This window comes from Emys orbicularis, chromosome 9 (genome assembly GCF_028017835.1).
Source record: "Emys orbicularis isolate rEmyOrb1 chromosome 9, rEmyOrb1.hap1, whole genome shotgun sequence".
Taxonomy (NCBI): Eukaryota; Metazoa; Chordata; order Testudines; family Emydidae; genus Emys; species Emys orbicularis.
Genome location: NC_088691.1, coordinates 13,687,420 through 13,709,101, shown reverse-complemented (window position 1 = coordinate 13,709,101; position 21,682 = coordinate 13,687,420). Strand labels below are relative to the sequence as shown.

General features: G+C 43.2%; 2 protein-coding genes across 2 annotated transcripts; one reads left to right on the top strand and one right to left on the bottom strand.

The window, feature by feature from the left end:
- Nucleotides 1-210: 210 nt before the first annotated feature.
- C1GALT1C1 (C1GALT1 specific chaperone 1) lies at nt 211-4,093 on the top strand. Its single transcript, XM_065410799.1, has 2 exons — nt 211-291; nt 2,661-4,093. The coding sequence occupies exon 2, from the start codon at nt 2,667-2,669 to the stop codon at nt 3,621-3,623; it is 957 nt and encodes a 318-aa protein (XP_065266871.1). The 5' UTR covers nt 211-291; nt 2,661-2,666; the 3' UTR covers nt 3,624-4,093.
- Nucleotides 4,094-7,463: 3,370 nt separating this feature from the next.
- MCTS1 (MCTS1 re-initiation and release factor) lies at nt 7,464-17,572 on the bottom strand. Its single transcript, XM_065410329.1, has 6 exons — nt 17,390-17,572; nt 14,658-14,810; nt 13,800-13,897; nt 12,471-12,604; nt 9,768-9,835; nt 7,464-8,617 (listed from the first exon to the last, which is right to left on the bottom strand). Exons 1-6 carry the CDS (start codon nt 17,398-17,400, stop codon nt 8,536-8,538), a joined length of 546 nt encoding a protein of 181 aa, XP_065266401.1. The 5' UTR covers nt 17,401-17,572; the 3' UTR covers nt 7,464-8,535.
- Between the last annotated feature and the right edge of the window lie 4,110 nt (nt 17,573-21,682).

The window sequence follows — 21,682 nt, the reverse complement described above, 5'->3', positions numbered from 1 at the left end:
GAGGGGGAAGGATGGGGGGAGGGGCTGTGCTGGGGCGGGAGGGACGGTCGCTGGGCGGGAAGAGAGGGATGTGTGTCCCCGCCCCCTCGCCTAGCCGCTCTGGCTCCAACATCAGCTCCGGCCTCCCCGTCCCTGCGAACCAGCGAGTGGCCGCGGCTAGAAGGGCTGCGTGCGGCTCGTGCGCCAGGCTGGCCGGAAGAGGAAGTAGTAGTTCCGCCTTCGTCTCGGGGTGGAGCTGGAGCTGGAGCTCGTCCTCGCTGGGCCAGTGGTCCCGTCCGCTCGGCGGCACCGGTGAGTGACGGGGAGGGGGAAATCTCCCAGCACGGACACGGGGGAGACTCCCGCGCACGCGCCAAGGAAGTGTCAACGTTGAAAGAGAAAATACCCCCGTTCCGGCGGGCTCCCGTGGCGCCCCCACCCCAGAAGAGAGGCATACCCCCCCCCGTTCCGATGGGCTCATCTGGCACACACACACCCGGGAGAGGGGCATAATCCCCACCCCCCGTTCCTACGGGGTCCTCCAGTCGTCCTCCCCCCCCTCGGGGTGAGGGGAGTAACTGCCCCTTCCAGTTGGCTGCTCTGGTGGGCCCCACCCTCCTTTCCCAAAACAAGGATGACTCCCCCTTCCTTTCCCATTGCCCCCTCCTCAGGAGAACAGATTAGGGTAACCAGATGTCCCGATTTTATAGGAACAGTCCCGATATTCAGGGCTTTGTTTTATATAGACACCTGTTTTCCCCCACCACCACCACCCCCATCCTTTGTCTTGGTTTTTCTTACTTGATATCTGGTCATCCTATAACAGGTGCTGAGAAGAGTAAACATCCCTCATCTCCTAGGGACCTGCCCCTGCACCACTTACCTTCTGCTTGAGTCTGTCTTCCTTCCATGTACCATGTTTGTGCAGCAGCAGCAGTCACACCTGTCTCAGCAGTTACTGTCATTAGAAGAAAGTGTCATGGTCCAGCTCGGACAGGCCAAGTAAAGCCCAAAGGATCCTCTTTGTTCCTGTGCCCTTTCCTAGGACAAGATTGTTAATAAATTGAAGACTCAAAATAGGGCACAACACTAAATAGTAGTGACTGTTCCTGCCGCCCACGCCTGGGAAGGGGAATGATTTATGCTTCTATGCTAGGTAGCGCTTTCCTGCCTACCATGGGGAGACCCACACTAGCACTCCCCTGACCTTGGGAATCTCTACTCTGCTGCCCTTACCTAAGAGGAAGGAAACCTTATACTGTATTTACCTTTCTGCAGGTTATATGCTTCCTCCTACTCTTGACACTTGCACCTATAACTCCCAGTTTTAAAGACTCAAAGGCTGTAACAGATTAACTGAAATGTATCTGTGCACCTACTGCCCTGTTACAAGGACCACTATGCTGGTCTTCAGAATAAAGGCACTAAACTCTCAAATTCTTTCCCACAGCTCAGTTAATAAATCTGATTAGGACATAATCCAGGTGATTGTTTCCCAGGACAGACAGTTGAGATCATTCTGCAGTTTAGTTGTTAAGGAGAGAGCCCACAGAAAGAGCGTGCATCTTACTAGGGACCAAGTGACCTTCTCCGTTGGATCAGATGAACTGGAACCATAAACTCCCTAAACATTAAATCTCACCAAATGAGGGTCAATCCATCCTCATCATCATATCCACTCATTATAATCCACACCCGAACATAGCCACTTTATGAACTTCATACCCTCATATCTCAATGTCTGTACTTTGACCCATCAACCTTTTACCCCCAATCGGGGATATTGCAGATTATGTATTCCTCATGCCACCTTATCTTAAACCAAACTTTGCACCCTGTATAAACTGTATGTTATTCCCTGATAACCAGAAACTTCTATGCTCAAACTCTGTTCACTATTTTTTTTTAACATCATCTTAATAAAATTTTTATACATGTGGCAAGACTCAAGTTTAGCCTGATCTCCAGTGATAAATTCCCCAGCCAAGGAACCACAGTCAGTCTGTGTGGAATGAGAGAAGCAGGACTGTGAATTATACTTGGTAATGGCAAGGCTTTGTCCTTCAAAATAGCTTTACTTGATTAAAGTTTTGGATTGAATTACAGTGAAAACCAAGTTCTTTTGACTGATGTTTCAGCTGACAGCTGCCTGTATCAGCAACTCTGCTTCTCTGAAGATACCTGGATTTCTATGCTAGGGTTCTCAGCTCCCTGGCATGAGACAGGCTGGAGCTTCCTTAGCTCTCCAAAATTTTGAGCCCACGGGGCATAGGCAGCTAGAACTCATTCTGATACCAACTGCCAGTTTTCACTTCCTTTGTTAGAGTAAAGGTAAGCTGTTCCATCCAGTGCACAGACAAGAGATTGAACACAAATTTCTGAGGATAAAGACTTTGAGAATACTTTTACGGAGTTAATTTGGAAACATCTCTATCCTGTAAATTTACCATAATATTTAGGATTGGTAAAAGAGCATTCTAATTAATTCTTGCTGCTCCTCTCATGACAATGTACAGTGGCTTAACAATTTAAACTACAGTAGGAAGTTAGAGGAACTATAATTGCAATTTAAAATTTAGGAACTTCTTTTAAAGTATGAACAGAAAAAGTTTATGTTGAGATAAAATTGAATCTTTACAAATAATTTCCATAACCTCTCAAAAGGTGTCTTTTCTTTCTAGGAAAAAATGATTTCCGAAAGCAGTTCTTTTGTGAAAGGCATGGTGTTAGGAGGACTCTTCTGTGTATTTGTTACACTCATAGGACATAATAAGATGGGCCACGGGACTAAAGCACAACACCATGAGCATCATCATATTCAAGCACCTAACAAAGAAGATGTCTCAAATCTGTCAGAAGGTGAGCGCATGGAGCTCAGCCATAGTATCCGTGTTTATTGTATCATCCTTGTAAAACCTAAAGATCTTGGCAATTGGGCTGCTGTGAAAGAAACATGGAGCAAACACTGTGACAAGGCCGAATTCTACAGTTCTGAAAGCGTTAAGGTGTTTGATTCTGTTGTTCTCAACACAAATGACATGTGGATGATGGTGAGAAACGCTTATAAATTAGCATATGAACGCTATAAAGATGAGTACAACTGGTTCTTTCTAGCACATCCAACGACATTTGCTGTTATAGAAAATCTCAAATATTTCTTGCTGAAAAAAGACGCATCACAGCCTTTTTATATAGGTCATACTGTAAAATCAGGAGAGCTTGAGTACGTAGATGGTGATGGAGGAATTGTCTTAAGTATAGAGTCCCTAAAAAGACTCTCTAAAATTTTTGAAGACCCTGATAAGTGTCCAGAACAGGGAGGCTTGATTTGGAAACTCTCTGAGGATAAACAACTAGCAGTCTGCCTGAAATATACTGGAGTATTCGCTGAAAATGCAGAAGATTCTGAAGGAAAAGATGTCTTTAACACCAAATCAGTTGGTTCTCTTATTAAAGAAGCAATGGCTAATCACCCTCAACAAGTAGTAGAGGGATGCTGTTCTGACATGGCCATCACTTTCAATGGATTGGCTCCTAACCACATGCATGTAATGATGTATGGTGTTTATAGGCTCAGAGCATATGGGCACAATTTCAAAGATGCACTGGTTTTCTTACCTCCCGCAGGTTCAGACAATGACTGATATCTGTTCAAAGAAGGCCTATGTATTGTGTAGAACATGGAGTCAGCTGTGAATGCATAATGTGACTTGCATGTATACAAGCTGGTGCAATTTTTGTATTTGATGGTATCTGTGTATTTTTTGCACATCAGGGTTTGGTCATTTTAGTTTTAAAAGGGGGAATCTTTTTTTCTAAAACTTTTATACAAAAATGTTTCTGGCTCTTGACTGTGTTGGAATGAAAAATGTTAATGGTAATGCTAAAATCTTTGTGTGATAAAGGAAATGAATTTATAGGGGATGTTTGTATGGCTAAATATTTATAAGTGAAAACAAATGAATCTTAATCTATTGTAATTTAAATATATTTTTGCAAGATTTTTTGATTTTGAACTCTTCCATGCACTTCTTGAAAATCTTTATATCTTTCTAAGATGTACAAATAAAACTGAAAATATAGATTTTAGTATTAAAGTACAACTTTAAGCAGTTTTCTTTACACTAGTGCAATTTTTTTTTCAGTTTGTTGTAGTCTAGAATAGAAATGTCAGTGGCCTGAATTTTTACACTTCAGAAAAATGTAGCAGTATTAATATGAAGAAACCTAATCAACTTCATAACTAGCTGAAGGCTGCTGTGCCTATTGATAGTGCTGTTTAGTCAGACTTCTATAAGAAAAAAAACATGCATTTCCTGTTTTACTTTGTACACATGCTAGCACTCTGCACAGCTCAGGGAGGAGAGCATATCCACTCTCTTCACTACCTTCTGCAAAAACACCAGTGAAGCTGAAATTAAGAGGCAACATACAGATGGGTGCAGGAGACAGAGGGATCAAGCCAGAGGATGTGACCAAGCATGTTTGGTATTACTGTTGGGGCCCATCTAAAGGATCCTTCTAACCATCAGTGGGGGAGGGGAATCTTCATGTAAAACAAATTTGTTCTGGTAACTCAGGAAATGCTCTATTAAACAGAATTTTCTAGCAATTTCAAAAAATCAAGATGGCAATGTACCTTTAATGTATTCTCACCCAAAACACTGAAGGTGACAATATTGAAATGCTGCATCTGAAACAAAAATATTCTTGTTTGCTATAAATCCAAATTAGGAACTTTTCCTTCTTTCCATGCCATAGTAGACATTACACTACTGTTCACTTCTGTTCTATATTACGTACACTGGTTTTATATACTTAAGTCCCATACTCAAGATGGCTAGTTAAGTGTCTACATATATCACTGCTTCCATGGAAATAACTCGGTTAGCCAAGGGAGGGTGGGTGTGTTTTTAGAGAAAATATCAACCCCAATTGTGGAAAAATGTATTAAAATTTCACTTTTATAACAAACTAGTATTAGTTAGCCAATTGCAAGTGTCACAGAAAGGTAGATACTGACTCAGCTTCAGTGTAGTACAAACAAGTAGGGAGAAGGTTTGTAATTTGGAATGACCAGTTAAAAATTAAGACGAAGGGGTTTTTTTCATTCTTTACCATTTCTGAAGTTAGAAGAGTATCCCTTTAACTCATTTATTTTTTCAAAAATTGTTACTGTGACGTTAAAACCTGTTAAGCTGTGTCAGAGGAAACTTCAACCAAAGGTAGTTTTATCAAATGTGGATTTACGTTAAAGTCTCTTATAGAAGAACCAACCAAAACTTGTGGAAGTTAAACATTTGAAATATATATATTTAAAACAAACTGGTGCAGTTGTTGGCTGATTTCATTCACCTCATCAAGTGAGGTGTCGTTTTTTAGTAATACCTGGCTCACTCTTATATCGTACACCTCTACCCCAATATAACACGACCCGATATAACACAAATTTGGATGTAACACGGTAAAGCAGTGCTCTGGGGGGGTGAGGCTGCGCACTCTGGCGGATCAAAGCAAGTTCAATATAATGCGGTTTTACCTATAATGCGGTAAGAGTTTTTGGCTCCTGAAGACAGCGTTATATAGGGGTAGAGGTGTACTTTGCATCCAGAGATCTGCTATGTAAGTTAAGGATTGGCTGTTTCATGTAACTGTATGCACAGCAGATTCTCAAAATAGTTGGATGTGTTAATACTCAAGTACAAGTAGTTGTAAGATATTAAAATTTATTTTTAACTAACCCATTCCAGTAAGTCAGACAGTGCTTGTGTATTTTCTAAACTCCATATTCATAAAATAATCTTCCCAAGATTCTTTTGAACTGCACCTGTGGTCAGGAAAGAGACTAAAAATAGGCATCTCCTTATGCAGATCTCCTGCTGTGTAATTCAGAGTTCACATAGTGACAAGTTTTCACTCCTGTAAGGAATGTGGTGTCACATGTTATAGGAAAGGGAGCTAGAGTGTATTTAAATCCATACACAAAATTAACTAAATTCTAATTAGAGAATCTTTTGCAGCTGATGTGAGAACCAGTGAAAGCACAGCTTTACAATCCTGGATATTAGAAAAAAACTAGTTTGGAAATGTAGCAGAGCTGAGCTAGAAGCCAGTGAAACAATAAATGTGGAATAATACACTCTATTTAGAGAATAACTACATTTTAAATCATTACAGTCTCTACAAGTCACCAGCCTCAGTCCCCCAAGGTCACAGTACCACAGTAAATACCAGTATTTCCGTGTCGAATTCTTCTGCCCCACCCTTAATTCCAAAAGATGTAGGAGGGGCTGTAGTTGTAATGTTGGTACTAGACTGTTCTATTAGATCCTCTGTCTACCTACACATTTCCAACATTTTTTTTGTGGAAAGGGCTATTCTATTTTACTGCACTCCTGCCCCAGCAGAAGGGAATAAGCAATTTTAGCAGGTTATGTTTCCAACAGTCTTTTTGGCAGAGGGAGATTCAATAGGTATTTCCTTCACCCTTTCTTTGTTGATGCCGATAGGCTAAAACTGCACCATTGTTTGAGGCCTGGCCTACGCCCAAAGTTGCAGCAGTTCAACTAAAGATGTAATTTTAAACAGATTTAATTAACTTGCTCTGTGACTGGACATTCTTAAATCAATGTAAATGTACCCATCTATAGTTACAGCAGCAAGTTAGAATGATAAGTGTGTTCATAGAGGGACCTGCCCTGATGTTACTATTCCTTTCCAAGTAGTGGCAGTGCAGGTAATGTTAGAGCTATTTGCTTTACTTGAAAGCAACTTTAAAACTATGCAAATCATAGCCAGAAGTTGTTAGAGGTAAGTTACTCCATCCCTCATTCTGTGATCTGTAACCAATTCACTTCCATTTCTTATGTTATCAGCTTCCCTTGTTACCCAAGGGAAGTTTAGTTGACAGTATTTCATCATTTAACATCCACAAGGGAGTCAAAAGGAAAGTAGAATAAATTTCCTATGCAACCCCTCCCAGAACAGGCCTACTTTACCATATTGTGTCAGATGCTTTGTAAAGTAAGGAAAAAATTCTGAATTTACTTGACTAGTACAAATTAAGGCATGTAATGTAATCCCACATACGGTTAATGGTGAGTTCAGAGAAGTTTTACTACCAAGTTTAAAGACTGACATGTAACTGTTTTAGAATAAAGTGTGAGCACTTATATTTGTATAGCTTTCTTTGTGCAACAATGTTAGGGTAGTACCCATCAAACTGGTTACTTTAGTTTTCATTCCTTGGTTAATACAATAAGAAGCTGGAGCATTATAATTCTGTCATTTTCAAAAGTGACGCCTTTTAACTTAGTGTTAGATGAAGAGGAGAAATCTTCAAGCTAGCACTACCTATTGTTAGGTAAAATATATTTCATATCCCATATTTGTAATAAAACTTTAGGATAAGGGAAGAGAGTATTTTTCTAAGTCAATAGTTCTTGAATTAGAGGATCCAAAAATGTTGAAACAAAACACACACATAGAATGAGACAGAAGCCATTTGATACAAAATTAAAAACTGCAAATACAAATAAGAAGATTTACAATATTAATAAATCCTTCCAACGATGAGCCATGTAGAGTTATTACTCTGGTCATTCCATGAGTGGTAGAGACCTCAGATGTTTCCACACGACAACATTCTTTCTGCATGCACAATCACTTAAATACAGAGGATGAGTCTGTGCATGCAGTCCCCATTTATTAGTAGTAACAGCACATGTGCAGGTGATAGGGTGCACAAATGGAGGCCTAGTTGATACTCCTTTTAAAATTTGGCCCAGAAATACTAACTTCTGGTTACAGGATCTGTTAGCCCTTACCACTGTAGCCATTTAAAGTTTCCTCAGTTACTATAGATTTTCAATGCAGGGAAAAACTGATCTCAAATATTGTGTGGTAAATGATCATTTAAATAGCATATCCTGGTGATGTCACGTGTCTCACAATCCAGTGTTTGGTTTATAGTCCATAAAACTAATTGCATCTTAAAAAATGGCCACTCAGCTGAGTAAAACATTCAAACCATTACTGTTGGACAATAAGTTAAATTAGAATTTGACACAAAGTATATGGAACATAGAAACATCCAGTTTGTGTGTTGTTACAGTTTCTAACTTTTCATCCTTCTAGGCTGCCTATTATCAAAAGTAAATGCATTAACACATTTTAGAAATTTTATATACAAAAGCATTAAATATATCCTAAATCCAATTTAAATTACTGTGCTAGGAGAGAGCACAAAATTTTACACCTGTTAGCTTTCTCTCTTCCTAGCAGGAAGTGTTCTATTCACTGTTCACATATGACCTTTTCATCAGATATAATCTTCAAGCATTCTGACAACATGGGTTTAGGATAAAAGCTTAAGAACTGTAATAAAGTCTAGAAAACTATTGCCGCTAACAGGACTTTAGCATTCACTTGATTTATTTAGCGTAGCCACTGAACAAAATAAATTTGTACATTCAGTCACATTAAAAACAAAAGGAATTACAAAGCAGTCCATTTACTCTAAGTGCATTCCTTTGGGGTCACACAGTTTCTTTTGCTTCACTTATATGTCTTCATATGCCAGAGGCCATCATTTAAATAATGGATATTTTCAATGCCAATTCCTTTGTTGACTTTCTCACTGTGAAAGGAAAAATTAAATGTAAAAGGTATAATGGTTCATTACCATATACTTCCAGTTCAACCCAACTAACCTTTTGGGCTCGTCTACATTACATTTTGTAGTCATGTTAGTTCACTTATGTTAAAATACACGGAAAGCTGTAGAAGAGCCTCTTTATGTAAGTTGACCGTGACTTTATACCTTATTTTGTAAAGATGCTGTTTAAATTAAAAACTAAAGTTCAAAGTACATAAAAAATAATCCTTGAAGTAGGAATCCAACTTTACTGCTCAGCTGCACCTCACACCACAACCAGAAATATTTGACAAACAATCAAGTAGTCTGAAACTAGAAAAAACAAACACCATCTACCAGAAAAAGACTGTCCAGTGCTAAGAAACACCAAAAAAACCGGTCAGACTGAAATGAAATTATAACATTACTTTTGTTATCCAGTGGTCTTCCACTCACTCAACCAAGAACATTATCTATCTGCCTGTGGATTCTCTTTCTCATGCATAGAGCCCTGCAAATCCACAGGTATCCACTTTATATCTGCGGATAGCAGCGCGGCTGCGGATACAAATTTTGTATCCGCGCAGGGCTCTGACGGTAAGAGCCGGGCAGGCAGCTGTGAGGAACCGCGGCATGGATCCTCCACCTGCCCTAGGTGGAAGGTCTGGGGGGCAAGGACACTGGGCAGGGGGTTGCTTGGGTCCCATGCCCAGGGCAGGTGGAAGGTCTCCCACGGCTCCCCACAGCTGCCCGCCCGGCGCTTACCATGGCTGGGCTGCGGCTCCGAGCAGCCCCCCCGGCCGGAGCTGGGAGAGCCGTGCTGGCAACTGTGGAGAGCCGTGGTCCCTCTACCTGCCCTGGGCTGAGGGGCAGGGACACTGAGCTGGGAGGCTGCTGTGGCCCCCTGCCCAGTGCAGGTGGAGGGTCCGCTGCAGCTCCCCACAGCTGCCAGCGCGGCTCTCCCTGACCCGACTCAGGGGGGAAAAGATTTTTCTCTGTGCTTCTTAGAATGATTCAGCAGGAAACACGCCTGAATGAGTTCTGCACAGCCACACTGAGAAACCCTGGCTTAGGTCACTGTCTTCTAAATGTAATTAAGAATTATCACAAGGGATAGGTTATACAGTATATCAATTTTAAAAACAAGACTCACATGTCCTCAGCTGACATCTTCATGACTCCAACACACAGTGCATGTTGTTTTCCTTCTGCCATTATTGCCTACAACGTACAGCTAAGGAATACAGGGTTTTTTTTGTTTTTGTTTTTTAAAAAGCACATCTCAGCAAAATAAAAGCAGCAGAACATTAGGAAACACCTTTTCAGAAGTGTCAGTCACTAGGTTAACTGTTACCCTTTAACTACTCTTAAGAGCCCAGTTCTTAAATATAATTGTAAGCACTAAAGCATTGTATTCTTGCAATGTCTGACTGAACAACACTGGTCAGAATATTAACAAACTAGCGCTCTAGATTTGTTAAGCAGAAAAAATATAGTGCATTAAACTGCTGAGTCACTGTACAAAGAAACACACAACCACAGTTTTTATTGCCTTTAAACAGCAGTGAAATAAAAAACACATGTATAGTACTGTATTGCTGTTAGTTTAACTGCTTCCTTTTTGCCTAATAGCGAAAGGTGATGGCCCTGCCCTACTTAAAAGAATGATGTACAACTTTAATCAGTGTATCTGGGATGTTGTTTTAAACTACCAGGAAGCCAAAATCCTGAGGAACGTAACCAATTACAGAACTGAAACAATATTAAGACAACAATAAAGTTGTGACACAAACTCCAAGCCAAAGGGTCCCCTGTTCTTCACAAACAAGTCCCACCACAGACCTGACAAACTCATTACACTGAACACATTTTGCAGGGTATTTATCCATAAATAGTAACGTGTAAGGTATCTACAGAAAGCTCGTAACTTGTGAAGATTCATAATCATTGTGAGATGTATGTACAGGTAATATTTAAGGCATAATGTATCTATATTGAAAGTATGCTTTATGGACTTGAAGTAAAAAAGTAAAGATTAGTCACTAGGATGTCTGGGTAATGGCCCATTTGGGCAAGGGTGGGGTTGTCACACTGCCCTGTTTGGCCAGTGATGCAATTTTCAAGGCTCAGTTGTTTAGCCTTGTTCAATACGGAGACTTTGAATAGGAAACCCATCAGTGATAAAGAGAGAGAGTCAAAACCACGTAAAGGTGAAAAAACGAACATTACAACAGACAGAGCTTCACCCTGGCTCTGAATAGAAACAAAAACCTGTTTTCAGTATAACTGTGTTGGGAAGGACACACTGCTTCCAATCCATTCACTGACTGGGATGCTTTCATGAAAAATTTGGATCCTGGTTACTGAGGAACCACCACTCTGCAACAGACTGAACTTGGAGGTGGGGGAAATCTACTTTATTGAATAGGAAAGTTACTATTGCAAGTATAAACAGAGATTTACGATTGATATCATAAGCACTTGTTTCCACCACACTCTCTTGTTTCTAGTTAAATCATTATTCTTTCTTAGGAAGAAACAAAAGTAGGTTTATTTAAGCGCTCACAAGTGCTGTGTACTTTACAGGAGTGGTGGTTTAAAGTAAAACTAGTAAATTGGGGATTGCTGCATCTTTGGGAGCACAGGATCTGAAAATTCGGTGAATAGCCAGCATCAGGGTCTGGGCATCACAAGGGGATGTTTCAAAGGGATTCGTGAACTGGGTGCACCTATTGTTAGCCTGCAGGCAAAGGAAGGGCTGACATAAGCCCAGAGGAGAGTGCATGAATGGGTGAAGGGCTCGCAGTGTCAGGGAGCTGCCACCCAGCTACCACAGACTCCCCCCTCGCTGGAGGCAGGGGGTAACAAAGTGACTCACAATCTTGGGTACATCAAGAACCACCAGAGAAGTCAGATGTATGCTCTTTCATTACTAAGGGCAGCGCTTCACTAGCAACGTTAAAGCACTGCCGCAGCAGTGCTTTAACGTGGCTTGTGTAGTCACGGCATAGCACTGGGAGAGAGCTCTCCCAGCGCTATTAAAAAAAAAAAAACTTCCACAAGGGGAATAGCTCCCAGCACTGGTGCACTGTCTAAACTGGCACTTTACAGCACTGAAACTTGCAGCGCTCAGGGGGGTGTTTTTTCACACCTGAGTGAGAAAGTTGCAGGGCTGTAAAGTGCCAGTGTAGACAAGCCCTAAGGCTACAATGACGCATGCTAACTAACAGCAGCAGCACAGTAGAAGCATTTCAGATCAGCCAGGTCGGATCTGCCGATTGTTCCACTCTCAGTCAGTGGAGAAGCGAGACCAGAGATTGCCCCCTTCACACTCAATGGAGTCCATCACAGGCATAGAGTAAAATCCTGGCTTCACTCAATTGCAAGGGTCTCTTTGACATCAGTGGGACCAATATTTCATCAATATACAGTTGAGCAAAGCTCTCAACTGATTTCTTTTTATTTACTTTTGTGTGGTGAATTACATCTCTCCTCCCTAGTCTCTTGTTATTCTAGTTGGGATGATTTAATGATAGGGCCTAGTTGTGCAATAAAATAATTATGTTTAGATTAACGAAACAGCATCCTGACCCTCAATGAGCCCTTAAATAAGAACTACAGACAAAACTATAATCATTAGTGACTATGCACCAAAACCAACATAAGTAAGAACTACGGAACAATCTTCACTCTGCAGAAGGATCTGAATGCCTTTGTCCCTTATCAGGCTATTAGAGGCAGGGCCCCTGAAAAGCTAGGATAATTCAGAACAGACTATGCCTAACTCGTAAAATACAGTGATAGACAATTCACTCATCTTGTGGCACACATGAATATAATTGACCAAGAAGGATACAACAACTGTATCAACAGCAGCAGGGTAAAGTTTCGCTCCAGGAGAGGTCAGGCCAGGACACATTATATTCGCTCCACTGAGTACAAATTTAATGGCTCCTTTATCAACCTGCTGATGTGGTAAAATAAATGGATCTAGGAGGGAGGGGGGGAAAAATGAAGAATTACGATTTACCACACTGTAGGAGGGACGACGACAGACATCAGTAATCCATGCCACTGGGTGGACTCAGTAATACACCTGCATGTTCTAAATCAGGTTAAAAAGGACAAAACAAGTTACAGGTATCACAAATTTACTTTATTATGGCAGTAGATTTTTTGGGAGACTTATCACCTCGTCAGTTATCTAGAGGCCGTGTTGTTTGGCAACACCATCTCCAAAGCACTTTCTCCACAGTTCTCATCCATTACTGATCCAAAGAAGACGACTAAGATAGTTGAACCTAAATCTCCCACACATCAAGTAACAATTTCAGTAAGGGTTCTCATGACACTTTAAAACAATAATGCTATCCAAATCTGTACTCCCCAAAACAAGTAAAGATGCAGTCCTTCACCTGAAAAGTTTCAGTCTAAATGTGATGGGGCAGAAATAGCGAGGATCACAGACCCACAGAAAAGAGAAAGGGATCAGAACATAAGTGTCATGGAGAGAGAAGCTCTGCAAAACTACATTTACAATACCGACATCAGTTCTGGACAGGTCAGGTAATATTTTCAAACACCTAAGTCACTTAGTAGCCCAAGTCCCACTGATTTTCAATGGGATTTAGGAGCTTTTGCAAATGTTATCCTTTGGTACCACAATAATGTAAACAAACAGGAAAAATTCAGAGAAGAGCAACAAAACAAAATCCAAAGGGATGGATCTGATCAAATAAATGTTTTGGAAGGGGTGGGGTTGAGGAGCAAAATACATATTACAAGGATATTTACATGATAACCACATACAATTATTCAAAAGAAAGAACCAAAAGAAATATTGGGTAGAACCGGGGTATAACACATGAGGTAATAGGATAAAACAATAATTTAGACTGAATACCAGGGAAAAGTCTCCCAGAGGAACTGGGGGAAGCTTCGCACATTTAAGAACAAGATTGCACAAAGCATCACAAAAATGCGGTAGGGAACAATCGCTCATTGGCAGCAAAAAGAACTAAGTGACTTAGCAGCTCTTTTCCACCTGCAGCTTACTGATTGGATCTATTTTGTTTTTATCTATGGCAGATATATGCAAGTGGTAAGTTTTGTATGATACAGTAATTACAGAAACCTATTTGAGTTCCACTCACCCATTATTATGCCCAGCTCCCAAGAGACTTACATTTGTGAAGTAACCTTAGCGTTGGGTAAAATGTCCCTTCTCTTTGCCTGAAGAACAGTAACTCTCCATTTACCGTGAGGATTTCTATATGTTCATGACTGCAAGATAAAAGAGTTATTCTAATAGACAATTAATTTTTTTGGGTAGTGCATCATACTACTCAGTCTCTCTTGCATCTCACCATTTGTTTGATGCAGAAATGGGGCATTCAAGCAGTAACATTTTAGTCACAAGTTTCCTTACTAAGCTCATATACCTAGTTCCTCAAAATTTCCCCCCTTAGCAGCAATATAAAAAAAAAGAGGCACAGCCCTTCCGTCACTATGGGTCTGCTTTCTCTGTTTTTATAATTTAACATTTGAGAGTGAAGTTCAGTACAAGTATACTGTGCATTGTGCAAAAATATAGAATAGAATCAGTCAAGTCATACTTGGAAGGCCAGATATGGTGAAAAAATACTCTCCAAGTTTCCACCTCCTCATAATACACTCTTCTCAACCCCACTTACCCAACCATAAGCAAATAAGATTTGAAGAAGATTTCTATTTTATTTGTTTTGTTTGTGTGCATTGAAAGAGATATTCTCAGAGATAATTATACCCAGTAACACCAGCCATGCACCAGGTGATGGTTTAGTTATTTGGATGAGTTCTTACATAGCTTTCCAAAAGCATAGTGAACATGGTTTCTTTTGGACTATGTCATAATTTATAAGCTCCTACATGCACTCTCATCTATGATATCCAAGAGAAAAAGTATTTCTCAAAAAAGACTTAATTTTGCTGGGACACAGAAGAGTATGTAATAAGTAAACATCAAGGCAATTTGGAAGCGGAGGTTACAAGAAGAGAAACTTACCATCTTACTATTTTGACAGGATCTTTCTTTGGCATAATTTGGTTAAGCCATGGTTCAATGCCAGGAAACTGATCTATCAGTTGGTTCTTAATGCCTTTAATAACTGATGTCTTCAGCTGGATGCAGTTGGATACGTTCTCCTTTTCATCAAACCTGCCAAGTCACAAAACAGACGTCACTGTCTGCAATATCCCAGTGTGATCACTATTTTAAGTTTAAAAAGCAAATGCAATTTAGCTATTAAATGTCTGGCAGTATTGCAGTTATGCATCTTTCACAAAAGATTACAATTTAATGACCAAATGTACTACTCACAAAAACATTTTCTAACTTTAATCTAGACAATATGCAACTCATTTGTTAAAGGAAATACATAATCTGATAATTGTAATACAACAGAATTTACAACATTTCAGTGGCAGTTAAATGGCATTTAGATGCAGAATACTTGCTTTCACAGCAAGCCCAATATTCTCCTAGTTTGGGTCAGTCCCACTGAAGTCAACAATACTCTTCCCAGAAGAGGGGTCTTCCCCAAAGGCTGGATCCTGCTCCATTAAAGTCAAAGGGAGTGTTTTCATTAACTTCTAGTTTTAGGGCTTGATTCTGTTCCCATTGAACAACTTGCATGATTGGGGCCTAAATTTGTCCCATTTGGTTCCAATATTACAAGTTATTATGTGTTTCTGGGTTTATCTTCACGTTGAGTGTGTACATGAAAAAAGCATGTTGTCTCATTGCTTTGATAGATGTATGTTACCAAGCTGATAGTTATTTCAGTACATATTCTCTTATGTTTTAATAATTCTAAAACCTATTTACACACCCTTTTTAATATATTTATTTAGATCCAGGATACATGTGAAGGGAACAATTAAAAAAAAATGAATTATGTACGTTATCCCAGACGTTGGGTGCTTTAACAATGCCACTGATCTACTTTATCACCAAACTATTTAGATGTGAAGTTACAAACTGAATCTGCCACATGAACGTATTCTCTGAAATCCACTAGCTAGATTCTAGAAGATAGCAGTACAAAAGCATAGGGAAGAGCACTTACACTTAGGGACAGGCCTAACAGTCTAAAGAAAGGTTAAGGGAGAAGAGTGCTAAGGATTGCATTGTATCGGTGTTTGAGACACCTCTTATTTGTATCAGTTATTGGACATTTACACTTCCAGAGAATCACAGAATCATAGAACTGGAAGGGACCACAAGAGGTCATCTAGTGAAGTCCAGTCCTCTGCATTAATGGCTGGCCTAAGTATTACCTAGACCAGAGGTGGGCAAACCACGGCCCGCAGGACCGTACTCATCGGCCCTTGAGCTCCCAACCCCTCCCCGCAGCCACGCCGCAGCGCGGGCAGCACCCTGGGCAGCGAGTTCATGCCAAGCAGAGCAGCAGCGTGTCTAGCTCTGGCCTGGTGGCGCAGCTGCCAGACATGCTGCTCTGAGCGGCATGGTAATGGGGCCAGGGAGGTTGGATAAGGGGCAGGGGATCCCGGGGGGCAGTCAGGGGACAGGGAGCGGTTGGATGGGGCAGAGGTTCTGGGGAGGGGAGGGGGCGGTCAGGGGGGAGGGAACGGGGGGAGCTGGATAGGCATAGAGTCCCAGGGGGCCTGTCGGGGGCGGGGGTGTGGATAGGGGTCTGGGGATGGGGAACAAGGGAGGTTGGATAGGTGTGGGGTCCCGGGGCCTGGGATAGGGGTCAGGTGACTGGGAGCAGGGGGGTTGGATAGGGGGTGGGGCCCCAGGGGGCGGTTAGGGGCAGGGGTCCCAGTAGGGGGCAGTTAGGGGACAAAGAGCAGGGGGAACTGGATAGGTCAGAGGTTCTGAGGGGGTGGGAGGGGGCTGATTGAGGAGGCACAGCCTTCCCTACCCGGCCCTCCATAGTTTTGCAACCCCAATGTGGCCCTCGGGCCAAAAAGTTTGCCCACCCATGACCTAGACCTAAGTATTATCTTTAGGTATAATGTGAACCTATTAAAAGTCTTGACAGGCTAATTGTTTAATAACATTCATTTTGTGATTAGACACCACTACAGAAGATCAGAAATGCACGAAATACAGCATTATAAAGAGAGCATCAAGCCTACAGCATTGAATGAAATTGTGAAATATCAGTGTGCATTTTATCCCCTGCGTTACTTAAAACGCACCCAACCAATAAAGAGCAGCCAGGCCCATGTGCTGAGCGATGGTAATACCGAGGTACCCACCCGGCATTGCTATGTATGGCTCCATCTCACCGCCCGGGATCTCTACGACTGATCCCTTCGTGTCACCGTTGGCTAGTGCAAGGCTCTCACACACCTACGAAGCGGGGACGTGTGCGGGGTGCGCAGGGGCTGGGCGGGAGATGGGGAGGCACTGTGGTGGGGGGGGGGGGGGAGGGAGGGAGGGAGGGAAGTGCCCACCCCGCCCCCAGGGGTTGAGAGCGTGGGCACATGAACCCAAGCCTGGCCGCAGTGAACATGAACGGGCTCCCAGGCGGGAGGCTGCCCCGGAGACCCAGCGCCCGGGAGCCAAGGCAGCCCAGCCCCTGCCCCTCTATGCTGCCGGGAGAAGGTGCCGGCGGCCGGCAGCAGGACGCGTCACCACGTACACGCAGGGGATCAGCAGGGCCCCACCCGCCAGCACAGGACCCCCAGCTCCGCCAAGGAGGGCGGGGCCCGGCTCCACGAGGGGCGCCCATTACCTCCCGCAGGGGAAGCAGCCCCCCCACTTACTTTTTGAACATCTTGGGGACGCTGGGTGCCGGCCGGAGGAGACGGCGGGTCCCTGGGAGGCCGGGCGGACGGAGGGGCTGGAGATGGAACTGGCATCCACGGGCTCCGAGTCCTAGATGCCTCACACGAGGCCCCGGACCTCCCGTCAGCCCCAGCCGGAAGCAAGCCCACTTTACGGCATGTCGCACCTCACCATAACAACGGAAGGCTGACTGCCAGCCAGGGGTACTACAACTCCCGGCGGTCAACGCGCGGCACCGCCTCCTTGCGCATGCGCGTAAGGATTGGCGGCGGATGGTTCGCGCAGCTCTGCCTGCCCATTCCATCTTGCGGCTTTGACGGAGGGGCGGGGGAAGTGTCCTGCCCCTCCCCCACACAAACCTGCAACGAGGCCATCGCTCTCCGCTCTCTACCCGCCTTGCCTTGGCTCAGGCACAGAGCCCGACCCACCCTACCTGAGCCACAGCGTCACCGCGGCCCCTCATTGCTCTGCTCGTCCCGTGACTGGACACAGCACCCTGCCCTCAGTTACGCACATCCCCCCCTCCCCCCCCCCCCACACACACCCTCCTGGCCTTGTTTCCCGACCCTGCTCGTTAATCCGTACGCAGGACTGCAGCCCCGTGCACCTCGGAACCCTTGCACGGCTGCTGCCTCCAGTGCAGACTTTGTGAAATCGTAGCCTATGGTTCTGCCGAACGCTTCGTGCTCACCTTCAACCTGGTTGGCTGTGCAAAATCCTTAAAAGTCCCGCTAAGGATTTACTAACTGAACTGCTGGAACTGAGGTTGAAGTGGCGAAGTCAGCAGTGCAGAGTGATTGTGAGACAGAGGAGTGCTAAGAAAGCCCACAATCTATGGAGGCTGAAAAGTGTGTGATTAAGAACTCCAAGGCCCCAGTGCTGTCCTCTAGCTCAGCTAGAAGAGGAAAGGATAGATTGTGGGGGTAGGTGAAGGGGAAATGAGGCCATGGCATCTCTCTGTTCCACACCGTGTTGTGCAGGGGATATGCTAGGGACAGGGCCTCTAGTGAACATTATTCCCCACCCCCCTCAAAACTTTGGGAATAAATCATACTACTCTGGGGAGGAGGTTGGTAGTATCACTATACCATAACACAAAAAGCCCAAGCCCTCCATGCTTGCACTGAGAGCCATAGTAGGCCCAAAGACATCGGTGGCTTTGGAATGTCCCTGCCTGCTTCACATGAAAGCTAATCACACCTCCCCTCTCCCAGGGGTTGATGTGGATAAAGCTGAATGAATTGTAACTCCGGCCTTGTCAACGCTACAAAGTTTTGTCAGCAAAAGTCACGCCGCTTTAATTAAAGCCGCTGTTGCACATCCACACTAGCTCCTTGTGTTGGCAGAGTGCATCCACACCTAGCAGCTCTTGCAACGAGGCTGAGAGCAGTGCACTGTAGTAGGTATCCCACTGTGCAACTGGCCACAGAGGGTGTTTTGGGATGGGTTTAAATGCCTTATGGGGCAGGTACAGCATCACATGATGCAGGTTTCTAAATCCCATTGTTCCCAGGGGCATCCTAGTAGATTGTCAGATGCTTTTTCAATTGAAGGTGGCGGGAGACGAGAATGGTGTGTCTGGGTCGGAGGAGACAGCAAGCTGACCGACCTATCCTGAGGCATGGGGATACACACACACACCCCACATCAGCCCCCCAGTTCTGCTCAGCACAGCAGTTTCTCCCGAAGCAGCCCGCGCTGCCTTTGGTTCTGTGATTCCCTCCGAGTTCTCCCAGCATCCCAAGCAGGTCTGTGAGCTCTCTGTCCTGAGGAATGTCAAAGCGGCACAGCAGTTGTTCCCCTCCCTGCTCCCCGCCCCGCTCCCCACAGCAGGTGGCTGTGTTCCTAGTGCAGGGCACAACAGGAGCATTCCAGATTAATGATTTGCTCTTTGTTCCAGGGGCAGAGCAGTACACTCAGCTGTCATACTTCCCAGTTCCCAGAGCTTTGAATAAGGGAGGGGCACATGCCTGCAGGACAACAGAGATCAAAACAGTGAGCAGAGCGGTCACAGCAGGCATTGTGGGATACTGGTGGATGCCAGTTATGTCAACAAAACAAACAGCAGTGTCTATACTGATGCTTTGTCGCTTTAACTTTGCTGCAAAAAGCTTTAAAATTATGCCTCTCGTTGAGGTGGTTTTATTTTGTCAGCAAAACAGCAGAGTTTTGCTGCCAAAAGTAGCTTTGTAGTGTGTACACTTCCCCTGTTTTGTCTGCAAAAGGCAGCTTTTGCAGACAAAACTTTGCAGTGTAGACAAGGTCTCAGAGTTTTCTGACTCCACTACCTGAAAAAAAAATTCAAAATTAACTCAATAGGAACTAGTTTTCATGGAAGACAGATGAGATGAACTAACCATCAGTGTAGTTTCTCAGATCAGCAGTTCTTGAGAAACAACATTCCAAAATAACAAGTTTGAATTATTTTCAAAAAGTGAGAAACCTCTTCTCACTTCCATTTCTCTAAAACAGTCTGATTCACTTCAAATCGGGAAAATTTAAAACACAAATACTAACAAGAGACCACAGGTGAGACATGTCATGCAGATTGGTTTTGAGAAAAATTGTATTGGAGAAGACCAACTTTGATCTTAGAGAAAGTAAGTTAGAACCATTATTTTGAAGCTGCAACAAGGGTTCCATAACACTGGTCTACAATTTTTGAGAAGTCGTCTGCTTCAGAGATAAAATGTACTATTTATTATGTATTTTGATGTGCTGAATTCAAATATGACAATTAAAACAACTGATTGGCTACTGTTTCTAAGATATTTAAGTTTTTACATTTTATGTCTATGTATATTGTGTAGATAGTAGAGTTTTAATCATAAATTGTAAACCTAGGTCTTTTCATGTGTTTATGGTTGCTTTACATGATAATATTTCACCTGTCCTGTTTATGTAACACTTTAAAAATCAGCAAAAGGGTTATATAAATAAAATTTATTATGAAACAAAAGGCAAAAAACTATTATGTACATAGTTTAGTCCTATTCAGTGTCTACTCAGCGCTTCTTGGCTTGTCTCTTGTATTCATTCAATGGAGCATCTCTTGTCACTGTCCAGCAATAGTCTGCAAGCATTGATGGGCTCCATTTGCTCTGATAGCATTTCTCCATTGTTGCAATGTCCTGGTGAAATCGCTCGCCGTGCTCGTCACTCACTGCTCTGCAGTTCGGTGGAAAAAAATCTAGATGAGAGTGCAAAAAATTTACCTTTAGTGACATGTTGCAACCAAGGCTTTTGTATGCCTTGAGGAGGTTTTCCACCAAAAACCTGTAGTTGTCTGCCTTGTTGTTTCCGAGAAAATTTATTGCCACTAACTGGAAGGCTTTCCATGCTGTCTTTTCCTTGCCACGCAGTGCATGGTCAAATGCATCATCTCAAAGAAGTTCACGAATCTGAGGACCAACAAAGACACCTTCCTTTATCTTAGCTTCACCTAACCTTGGAAATTTTCCACGGAGGTACTTGAAAGCTGCTTGTGTTTTGTCAATGGCCTTGACAAAGTTCTTCATCAGACCCAGCTTGATGTGTAAGGGTGGTAACAAAATCTTCCTTGATTCAACAAGTGGTGGATGCTGAACACTTTTCCTCCCAGGCTCCAATGACTGTCGGAGTGTCCAATTTATCTTGATGTGGTGGGAATCTCTTGCACGACTATCCCATTCACAGAGAAAACAGCAGTACTTTGTGTATCCAGTCTGGAGACCAAGCAAGAGAGCAACAACCTTCAAATCGCCACAAAGCTGCCACTGATGTTGGTCATAGTTTATGCACCTCAAAAGTTTTCATGTTGTCATAGGTTTCCTTCATATGGACTGCATGACCAACTGGAATTGATGGCAAAACATTGCCATTATGCAGTAAAACAGCTTTAAGACTCGTCTTCGATGAATCAATGAACAGTCTCCACTCATCTGGATCGTGAACGATGTTGAGGGCTGCCATCACACCATCGATGTTGTTGCAGGCTACAAGATCACCTTCCATGAAGAAGAATGGGACAAGATCCTTTTGACGGTCACGGAACATGGAAACCCTAACATCACCTGCCAGGAGATTCCACTGCTGTAGTCTGGAGCCCGACAGCTCTGCCTTACTCTTGGGTAGTTCCAAATCCCTGACAAGGTCATTTAGTTCACCTTGTGTTATGAGGTGTGGTTCAGAGGAGGAGGATGGGAGAAAATGTGGGTCCTGTGACATTGATGGTTCAGGACCAGAAGTTTCATCCTCTTCCTCGTCTGACTCAAGTGAGAATGATTCTGGTG